This window comes from Cnephaeus nilssonii (genome assembly GCF_951640355.1).
Source record: "Cnephaeus nilssonii genome assembly, chromosome: 10".
Classification (NCBI taxonomy): Eukaryota; Metazoa; Chordata; class Mammalia; order Chiroptera; family Vespertilionidae; genus Cnephaeus; species Cnephaeus nilssonii.
In genome coordinates this window covers 33664851-33676378 of record NC_137081.1, presented here as the reverse complement: position 1 = coordinate 33676378, position 11528 = coordinate 33664851, and the positions used below count along the sequence as shown (strand labels likewise).

Sequence of the window (11528 nt, the reverse complement as noted above, 5' to 3'; positions counted from 1 at the left end):
GGAGAAATATTGGTGCCGAGTTGCTTCCCCCTCAAGGATGGAGGTGGGGTGGGCAGTGGGGGAGGGAGGGTGTCCCATGAGCTAATCAAACAAGAAAAGATAAAGAAATAGAGATTAGACGATTTCACACTGGAATAAAGAAATTCATGTTGCCTTAAATATAATTTGTGTTAGTTACATTTCAATTCCTAATTTATACATAGCAGGGTTGATACAGAATTGCATTATAACAAAATTAGCCGGAATAATTAGCATAGCGTATGTGCCTCTGATTAAACACCCAGCAGATCGCTTGGTAATTAAGATCAGCGAGCGCCGCCGTTTCAGGCTTTGTCATCTTATTATCTGCCTCACAAGTGCTTCCTCTTCACCTCCCTTCTGATTTGAAGTTGGGGAGCAATCTCTAACCATCCTCACTTTATTTCTTTAAATTACCTCGCCCCAACTCCGACCCTTTTCCGGTGGCCACTGCTCTCCCTCTTTGCAGTTACACCAATGTGCTGGTGTCAAATGTCTCTCTCACGTAAGGCATCCGATGCTGCAAAGCATTTGTGCTTGGCAACTCGGGTTCAAAACTTTCTCTCAACACCCATCATTCTTTGGCCGAAGAGAGAACCAGGGGCCAACCACACTCACGGCCTAACGCCTGAACTGAAGACTGAGCCAGCGGGTTCACATCTCGTTCCCAGGCCAAGCCGGCGGCCAGCGGTTCCAGGAATGTGGCCATCTGGGTTGTTTTCCATCCCGGCGACACTGGATGGCAGTCCCTCAGGGGCCCGGCTGCCTGCTCACTGATGACCTCAGGCCGTGGCCATCGGCTCCTCCACTCGGAGCCCCTGGGGCTGGCTGCTGGCCCTGCTCCATCAGGGAGACAATCATGGAAGGCAGGAGTCCAGTAACCAAAGTGTGGAAAACTCGGGGGATTAACTCACATTCTCAGCACAGGCTGAGCCAGTTCTGCGGCCTCTCTCTAGACTGAAGCCAGGACATGTCCATGATTTTAATGGCAGCTAGCCCTGGGTTCCTATCAATGTCTGTTCTTTTAAGGACACAGTGTAATCTGCAATGCCCTATCCGCCAGGAATACCTGCAGCTGCACTCACAGTAAGTACCTGGACAGTGCTCTCAGGATAAAAACAAGAAGTCCCCTGGCTGGCAGCCCAGAACCGGGACAAAGGTTCAGAAATGTCATCGAGGAGCCACCTCTCCCCCTCTTTCTGTCCCACTCCCCTCAGGTAGTGATCCCCATCTCAAGCGTGTCACCTCATCACTGTGATAGGGCTGCCCCAGCTCCACGCACCATGCCCATGCCCAAGGGAAGAAGGAAGGGGATGGGGGGGGGGGGGGTTGCCAGCCACTACTTCCCTTTCCGTCAGGAAAGCAGAGAACTCCCCACAGGCACCAGAACAGGCCACGCCCACTCTCACTGGCCAGAACTGGGTTGCAAAGGAGATCAGGACTGATACTACTGACTTACATCAATATGATTCATCACAGGGGCCGGGCAGGTTGTCACAGCAAGGAAGGCCCAGGCTCTGTGAGGCAGGCAGAAGGAGAACAGACATTGATAGGAGCCCATGGCTAGGTCCTCAAATGCAAGTGCCAGACATGTTGCAAAAAGTGTCTATGTTTGGACCAGAACCTGCACCGAGGCACCTGAGAGCTGGGAGGAGGAGGGGAGTATTAGAGAAAGAGAGAGGCTTATTTTAAGGAATCAGCTCATGTAACTGTGGAGACTGACAAGTCCAAAATGTGTGGAGTGGCCAGCAGGCTAGAGACCCAGGGGTAAGTTGCAGTGCAAGTCCAAAGGGCCTCTTGCTTGGGAGACATCAGTCCTTCTCCTATTCAGGCCTGCGACTGATTGAATGAGGCCCACCCACATTGTGGAGTGTAATCTGCTTTACTCAAAGTCCACCAACTTAAGCATTAATTCCATCCCAAAGAAACATCTTGCAGAAACATCCAGGATAATGTTTGACCAAATATTTGGGCACTGCGGCCCACCCAGGTTGACACAAAATTAACCATCACAAGGGGAGATGAGAGAACATGAGAAAAGGAAGAGGTGGTAGGATAGGGGTGCATGGTGGAGGAGGCTCTATAAAAGCCACATGAGGAATAGAAACGTTTTTAAAGACACAAATTTGCAACTAGCAGATAAATAAGTCCTGGGGAGCTAATGCACAATGTAGTGGCCATAGACAACAATATCCTATATAATAAAAGCCTATTATGCTAAGTGTCCGGTCGTCCATTCAACCAATCCAAGCATAATATGCTAATGATATGCTAAGGCCGCTCAACCACTTGCTATGATGTGCACTGACCACCAGGGGGCAGACACTCCAACTGGTGGGTTAGCTTGCTGCTGGGATCCAGCCAATGGGGACTAAGCAAGATGGGCCAGACCAGACATGCCCTGGAGCCCTCCTGTGGTCCCTCCCCAGATGCCCAACCTCCTGCAGGCCCCCCCACCCGCCCTTATCGTGCACTGGTGGGGGGCTGAGGGACCCCGCTCAGTGCACAAATTCCATGCACCGGACCTCTTAGTTTTATTATAAACACCAATCTTGCTGAGAGACTGGATCCTAATTATTCCCACCACAAAAAAGAAACGATAACCATGTGAGGTGGCAGAGGAGCTAGCTAGCACTACATGGTGATCATATTGCAACATGTAAATGTATCAAATTAACATTACTGCACAGCTTCAGCTCACACAATGTTATATAGCAAATATATTTCAATTCAAAAAAGAATCCAAAAGTGTATTAATTTCTTGAAAGCTATAGGGCGCAGCCTGGGCCCCTCAGGTCACCACAAAATACAGGAGTGCTGGGGCAGCTGGGCTCTGTGCCCCGGTTAATGTGGGGGTCTAGGACCACCAGTCACAGAGGTCGTGAGAAAAAAGTCCCTACTCCCCCCGGAATGCACAGAAATCAACATGAGGGGCGTTGTACTCCCACAGCGGTGGAATCGGGTACTTTAAGCCAAGTTACCAGCCCTGAGGGGTGTGGAGACATCCGCCAACATGTAGGTTATTCTTTCTTGTTCATTTATGTGGTGCTTTTGTCTTCTTGACACTAGCCAGTGGGTCTCTGAATTTGGAAACCAAAGATCCCCCTCCATTCTCTCCAGTTCACAACGTGTCCAGTTTATAGTCAGGCCGACTCTCCTTTCAGATGCAGCGAGGGAGCCGTCAGGTGGGCATTCCGCAGTGCCCCTTCCACAGAAGGAGGCTCCAAGCCCAGTCTTTAGAGTTTCAGGTAGAGTCTCTCTCTTGATCAAAGAAGACGGGGTTCAACAGCGCCGGTGAGAACTTCCGTCTCAAATATGTCCCCTCTTCTTCCCAACCCCCTCACCAACACGTCTACTGCCCATCTCTAGAATAATCTCTCCTGGGGCCTCAGGGAGATGAATTCTGCCTCCCGGTGGAGGAGGGGGAGGGAGGGCTGTAACGCGAGCCTGCTTCTTCTATTTATAGCATCCCCACACCGCAGCTGCTCACTCTGGACTCAGCTGAGGAGAAAAGGAGTTTGGTCAACACGCAGGCGACATTGCAATGTCCAGCTCTGACTGCCTCCCGGACCACCCGCTCAGCTCAGACTTAGTGAGGAGGCTGAAGGCCGCGCTGGACGCCGGGGATGAGGAGACGGTGCGCGCCGTGATCTGCACCCAGGTCAGGCACGTGGACGCCGTGATAGAACTGGCCAACGACGACTGGATGAAGGACCCCTCGGCCCAGCTGCCCCCCGGGGTGCTCCTAGGTAACCAATCTCCTGTGCTTGAAACTAGACCCCTCACGTGTGCGTGTGACCCAGATGGGCCATTCCTGGAGCTGGGAGGGAGGTCGGTTGAAAAAGCAAATGATAGTTCTTGACTGTGGGATTCTTACATCCCTACACGCACACGTGCTGCGTAGACTGTGGATATCCACGTGTGACATAGGCAACCGTTAGAGCCCCATGCAACACGTTTAAAAAGAGAAAGGTGAACCCAAGGCACCACCATCCTAACACAGTGCCCGTCTTCATTGCTGGTCCGTTTGCAAGTCAGTGGCCCCTGCTTGGAACCAGGTCGGAGGTGTAATTTTGTGTTCTGCTCTGTAGAGTTACTAGACCTAAAGTATTTTCCATGGTGCTTCAGAGTCGTCTTAATTCAATCACCTATTGAGGTGATTGATCACAAAATACTTAAACCAAATGCCTACAAGAGGGGAATCTCTGTGTACATTGTTGCTACTATCAATAATGCTGTAATTAGCATCTTTGTTAGCATTCCTTGGGCTTTTTTCTTATTTGGGTTGTATTATATATTAGAACGCTAGTAAATTCCTGAGAGCCGTATTACTGCAACAAGGATATAAAAGTTCCCAAATTGTGTTCTGAAAGGATTTCTGTTCCCTCTGACCACGTGTGCATGTGTCTCGCCACACCCTGGGCATTGCTGCTGATGCACGCTGGTATTTAACCTCCAGTTTAATGCGTGCACCCTGGTCGCTCTCAGTGCCTGCTCGCCGTCCTTTCTCTGCTGCTCAGGACAGTCTTGTCCACGGGGTTTTGTTTTCCTTTGTAGACCTCTTCACACGTGGCTTGTCTGTTCAGGTCCTTGGGCAATAGCTCCCAGTTCTTTGTATCCTTTTTGTCATTTTTGAAAGACTTCTTCACGTAACATACACGTAAAATCACTTTGTCCTGCTTGCTGAAAATATTTTCCCTGATCTGAGAGTTACTTTTAGTTGTATTGTGCTGTTTTCCAGCTGGTCTGATGTGCCCTCTGCTCACCTAGGCCAGAACATACCCTGTCCGTCCAGACCCGCACACAGGGCCACCTCCCCTGGAAGGCCACGCCTGCTGCCCCAGCCGGCAGACTCATCTCCTCCTTCACCGGAGCTTAATGCTCTCCGTCTCTATCCGTGACAGGAGCACACGGCCTTGCTGGCTAATTTTTATAACCCACCGAATATTTCACACCCAAGTTCAGCCTCCGCAAGGGCGAGATCCTTGCCGAACCCTTGTTGGTATCCAGCCCCCTGCACGGAGTCTTCGTCCTGAGAGGGAGCTCAGACTCTGGGTGTCCCGCCTGGCACGGGCGGGCCAGCTCCTTTTGATCATTCGGCTGAGTGGGCACAGACTGCCTTCCCACAGGCGCTTCTGGGCCTGGTCTTTCTGCAAAGAACTATCTAATTCTCCTTTCTGCTGATGCCAAGCCTCCGCTGTTTAATATCAGTGACAGTTGCATTATTTGTCCTTGCCTCTCTTCTGTGCCTATCAGCGCAGCAACCACTGAGAACAGGCGGAAGGAGCAGGGGCGGCTGGGGGAGGGGTGGCGAGACCCTTCTTGCCCCCAAATGCATCAACGGTACAATTTGGTAACCGGTGTAATCAAACTACTTAAGGAACAACTGATTACTAATTGCTATTATTAAAGATGTCAGCATTCCATGATTTTGCTGCTAATACAGTATATACAAGTCAAGATGCTACTTGAATTCTTGATGGAAATGGAAAACCAGGGGCATTATGTTGTGTTTGGGGCAATGGTATTGAGCATCTGGAGGCAAGTTAAAGAAATGCTAATTGGATTTTTATTAAGAGATCTCACCCAGCAGCGTGGGTGGGTGGGGCATGAGCGTGTGTGAACACGTGACAGGCACATGTACGTACGCCAAGACCAGGTCATTTTTGGAATTCCATTTCTCATTCAACCTTCGCCCCAGAGGCTGGACGCTAAGCAGCCCTGACATTAGAGCCACAGCCATTGCTCCTGGCCTATTCGTGGGGAGGACCTCCACCCGGGGCAGACCAACAGTTAGACGTCAGGTACATGAGCACAGCTCCTGCCTTAGCGGACTCCTTGGCACCAATGACAAGAGCATGTGCACTGTGAGTGGCTCTGAGACATGAGCCATAATGGGAATGGCAAGAGAATAGCAGTGAAGTGACCTGGTTCTTGCCTTGATTCTACCACTACCTGTATGGTCTTGAACCTCCCAGTCTATCTCTCTGAACCTAATTTTCTCATTGAAACAAATGGGCCAGCCCTGGCCAGTAGCTCAGTGGTTAGAGCATCTGTCTGCACATCAAAGGGTTGAGGGTTCAATTCCCAGTCAAGGGCACATACTTGGGTTGCAGGTTCCATCCCCAGCCCGGGGTTGGGTGTGTGCGGGAGGCAACCAACCGATGTCTCTATCCCATCCATGTTTTTCTCTCTCTTGCCCCCCGTCCCTTTCTCCCTTCCACTCGTTCTAAAAATCAATGGAGGCCTAGCGGGTTTGGTTCAGTGGTTAGGGCATTGGCCTGCACACTGAAGGGTCATAGGTCTGATTCCAGTCACGGGCATATACTTCAGTTGCAGGCTCGATCCCCAGGCCAGGTCGGGGCACGTGCAGGAGGCAACCAATCAATGTGTCTCTCTCACATGGATGTTTCTCTCTGTCTCTCCCCAACTCTTCCACTCTCTCAAAAAATCAATGGGAAAAAATATCCTCAGGTGAGGATTAATAACAACAACAAAAACTCAATGGAAAAAATATCCTCAGGTGAGGATTAACAACAACAACAAAAAGTCAATGGAAAAAATATCCTCAGGTGAGGATTAACAAAAAAGAAAAATAAGTGGGCCATCTCTCAGGGTCTTTACAAATCGGACTAGCTAGGGTTCCAGGTCCAATAACTTGTGTTAGTGGAGGAGTGAACAAACACCTGCTGCTTTCACAGGTGTGTGCATCCTAACAGGCCTGTGTGGCCTGGCCCTGACTTCAAGGGGAGGCCAGTTGGGCAGGGAAGGAGCTGCCTAGAAGGCTGGGGGAGACTGCTTTATGAGCTCCAATGCTCCAGATCAGTGGTCGGCAAACTGCGGCTCGAGAGCCGCGATTTGCCTCTCTGTTGACTAATGAGTTTGTCGACCACTGCTCCAGATAAGCAACAGTGTGGCCCAGGGCCAGCCCTGTCCTCGTTGTTAGGCAGAATAAGTCCCCAAAGCACAGCATGTGAGAATTGGAACGAGCCCTAAGTGAAGGCAGAGTAAGGAATCACTGTGCAGGGAGGACTTGTAGTCAACGTGCGTTTCCCAAGGGGCTAAATGAGGCTCGGAGAGGTTGCGTTACACCCTGTGGTCCCACTGCCGACAGGAGGTAGAGCCCAGGGCTCTTCGTGGTGTCCCGTGATGCCTATAGTACATCCTATGGCTGCGTTTTACAAATGGGACATTGAGGCTCACATCTGTTCCCTGACTGGTCAATAGCCAGTCAGGAGCAGCATGTTAACCAGGTGTGTTCCTGACTTGTAGTCAAGGGCTCTTGATGCCACCCCCCCAGAGACGTGTTGCAGGAGGATCCATGAAGAAATGTCCCCCGTGAAGCTGTGTACAACCCTTTGGTTTTACATTATACATGCACACATGCACATGCACATGCACACATATGTGTGTGGGCACATACATGCACACGTGTGTACACACATGCTGGCACACACACATAAAATATCAATAACATGAGTCCCTGACTTTAAATAAGAGTGTCAAGAAAAACATGAGTGTGAGTGGGTTGCTAAGATGCAGAATAAAAGCAGAAATGGGGAGCAGGAGGCCACTGACGACAGGGAAAGATAGAAAGGAAAGCTCTCAGCCATCTCGCCTGCACACCCTGAGCAAGGAAAGTGGGGGCAGGGAGACCCTGCTCCAAGCAAAATGAAATTAAACCTTTCTAAGTACTTATAAATCAGCACCTAATGACAGTATCCCGCCACCAGCCAGAGCATTGCTCTTATTACTTTGATTCACAAGCCAGGAAAAGATCTGGAATTATGCACAAATTATTGTCCCATCTTCTTAATTAACACTGATTGCAAAATTCTTGCTAAAGTCCTTGCTAACAGACTCAATTATGCGCTGCCTGAATTGATTCACCCAGATCAAGTGGAATTTATTAGAAATACACTCTCCTACAATAACATCAGATTATCTTTGAATATAGTTAAATTATTTAGGAATAAAATGATTCCAGTAGCAGCCCTTGCTTTACATATAGAAAAATATCTCCCGCCACCTAGAATGAAGATACTGCTTTTCTTTCTACCAAACACCCTGGGCTCTTTTTTTCCCAGAAGCAGGCTGAATCGCTGTCTCAAGATGAGATGCCTGCCTTAGAGCTAATGGTCCAGCTTCAAAGCAGATGAGCAGGAAGAAAAATCCTGCAGGGTTAAGTCTCTGCTCTCTCAAATCTGCACCCTCGCTGCCTGTGGAACACAGTGACACTGCAATTAGACCAAATCAGGATATTTTCAGAATCAAAACTGAGAAACAAGCTAATAAAGAAATAATGTATATGCTGATGACATACTTCTGTTAGCATCACTGCCAAGCTCAGTGGAGAGGTTTGAAAGGACAAAAGGAATGAGGGTTCAGTGGAGAGTCTGCCTCCCTTCCAGGGTGGCGGGGGCTCCTGCAGCCACGTGCTCTGCTTGGGATAAACATTCCGGGTGAACTGGGAATGGCAAACACACTTCCTACAGCCTGATTCTACCTCCCAATCCCATCACCTGTCGTCTTCTAATACCCCATCCAGCCACTGAATACTGGACAGGGACCGGGTGTGTCCTATTCACCATACCCTAGCACACAGTAGGTCTATAATAAATATTAATAGGCCAAACAGCATATGGAGGACACTAAAAATCTCCTGGGTTGACCCTTCAAAGATGAGCGGGATTTTAACAGTCTGTGATCGAAAGAAAGAGGCTCCCGCTAAAGGCAGCAGAGTGAACAGATGTGGGGCATGCCACCTTGCACAAGGAAGTGGGCATGCCTGGGAATGGGGGGTGCAAGTCAGAGGAGAGCGAGGAAAAGCCAGGCAAGTAAGTGGGGACTGTATTGTGTGAGGCTACAAATTCTAGACATAGGTGGCTACTCTTGTTGGAGAGTCAATGAGGAGCCATTCAGCAATAAAATGAAATCGTCTAATTTGGAGGAGGGAAAAACTTTCACATACATGGGAAGGATAGAGGTGGAGAGACTGGTGTCAGGAGACACGGCTAGCTGTCCTCACTAATTGTCTCTACGGCAATGCAGTGGCACCACCTCCCTTGAACCTAGGGCTGGCTTTGTTCTCATCAACAATGGGCTTAGCAGCAGACTGAAGATGACAGAAGAAAGAGTCAGAGAATCTGAGCACAGATCAACAGGAAGTATACAATCTGAAGGACAGAAAGTAAGATGGTTAAAAATAAAATGAACGGGACTGTGGGCAATAGAGCAGGTCTGGCATACTCAACTGGAGTTTGAGAAAGAAAATGGAGCAGAAAAAATATTTAGAGAAATAATTACCAAACATTTCCCAAGTTGAATGAAAGATATAAATGTACAGATTCCAGAAGTTCAGCACACTGGAAGCAAAGGCAACAGGAGAGAAAGGAGTCAAACACGTGCCTGGGCACCTGGCTGCTCTGCTGACTGTGATCTTCCTGTCACTCTCACATCTTACCTGCTTCCTCATCATCACACCCATCCCTCTCCGGAGCAGTGATTCATCCCTCGTGCTGGCTAATGATTGCCGTGTGTCTCCTCTCCTTAAGGCGAGGATTTCTGACTTATCTACCTAGGCTCCTATGCATGAACAATGCCCTGTACATGTAAACTCAAGAGAGAATATTCCCCCTCTGTATAGAAATTTACCCTTCCACGTGCAAACTACATGAGCCTCAGTATCACCAAACTCTTTCAAAACTTGCTTTTTAGAAAAATCTTTTGCCATTTATTAGGGAAAGATCTCTTGTTATTTTTACTTGCATTTTAAATTAGTAAAATTACAAGCTGTGCATACGTTTAATAGTCATTTATACGTATTATAATGTGTATTTCCTACTTTGTATTGCAAGTTCAAGGTTTTCCTATTTTGCCAACAGAAAGATAAGTAGAATGGTCTCGGAATCCACCAGATGACACTGGCCTCACTCAGCTCCATGCAGAGCTGCCAAGCAGCTGGGAGACCCCGCCAGGAGCCCACCCTCCTTCGCAGCAGGATTAGGAAATGTCTCGTTTCTAGAAGGGATGAAAAGAGTGGTAGGTCATAGCCATCAGACCAACCCAACTTGAAGAGATATTTTGCTCCCTGTGTGAGACTCATAAAAAACAATCAGTCTGAACATGCAATTTGTCTCAAGAGGTAGGAGCTGCAATTTCATCATGTAATTAAATCCCCATGACAGTTGCAAAGAAACTCCGTGGCCGTTGTCAGGGAAAGCGTCAATGATGTGCTTTCCAGCCCGTCCCCCACGCCGGGAAGTGTCCTCCCAGGGCTGTGTACGGTGGCATGTGCCGAGGCTCAGCTGCTCCGTCTCACACTGGGCTGCAGGGACCTGCGGGCACAGGGCACCTTTGTTTCTGAGCTTCCAATGCACCCTCCTGGGCCTCCCTGAAAAGGCAGCACTTGACCTTCGGAGAGGATGGCATCCATAATGAGACGTGGCTTTGTTGTTTTGCAGGAAAATACGTTCGAGAGGTGTTTTTCCTCCCCGTGTTGTCTTCTTGCACACGATGGAAATGAGATTTCTTAATAATACGAAATCAGTGCAGACAATTTAGGTCATTATTAATAGAGGCGCTTGATCTGAGGAAGTAAATGTTTTAATGCTGAGTTCAATGAGCTGTGCTGTGCTAACGTTGTGGTTCAGAAAGAGGTGGAGGTACCTGAACATTTTTAATATCTCTGTGTATGGGGCAAACTCAGCCCTACCTGTCCAGCTCACCATTTTTTATTATTATTTAAAAAGCTGGAGGGAGCCCAGCCGGCGTGGTTCAGTGTTTGAGCATCAACCTATGAACCAGGAGGTCACGGTTAGATTCCCAGTTAGAGCATATGCCTGGGTTGGGGCTCAATCCCCAGGGTGGAGCATGCAGGAGGCAGCCGATGAATGATTCTCTCTCATTAATGATGTTTCCATCTCTCTCTTCCTCTCCCTTCCTCTCTGAAATCAATGAAAAAAAAAAAAAAAAAAAAAAAGCCCTAGCTGATTTGGCTCAGTGGATAGAGCATCGGCCTGCGGACTGAAGGATCCCGGGTTCGATTCCGGTCAAGGGCACATGCCTGGGTTGCAGGCTTGATCCCCAGTAGGGGGCGTGCAGGAAGCAGCTGATCAATGATTCTCATCACTGATGTTCCTATCTCTCTCTCCTTCTCCCTTCCTCTCTGAAATCAATAAAAATATATTTTTAAAAAAGCTGGAGGGAGCAGGAATGAAGGAGGAGTGGCCATTAGAAATTAAATCAGGAGAGTGAGAACCGAAGTGTACAAGTACATGCCCTGTAAGAGCTGGGGCCCCTGTGCCGGGTGCTAGAGCTGTGAGAATCCGTGGGTCCGACGGGATTTAGCACGTGGCCCTCTAGAGAAACAGTTCGTGTAGGAAGCACACAGATGGCCAGCACAACAACATACATTGGCCTATTGGAGAAGATGCACAGAATCCCCCAGTGTCCACAGGGACGGCCTCCTGCCCTCGCTTGTCCATCTATTGGACACCTGGCCCCAGAAG

The 11528-nt window shown here is 48.9% G+C and overlaps 1 protein-coding gene across 1 annotated transcript in view; it reads left to right on the top strand.

The window, feature by feature from the left end:
- Positions 1 to 3562: 3562 nt before the first annotated feature.
- ASB18 (ankyrin repeat and SOCS box containing 18) overlaps positions 3563 to 11528 on the top strand; it is a gene marked incomplete at both ends in the record, with an annotated part of 41071 nt that continues 33105 nt past the window's right edge. Inside the window, one exon of the mRNA XM_079783135.1 lies at positions 3563 to 3767. Coding sequence (XP_079639261.1) covers positions 3563 to 3767 — 205 coding nt within the window. The remainder of the gene's footprint in view (positions 3768 to 11528) is intronic.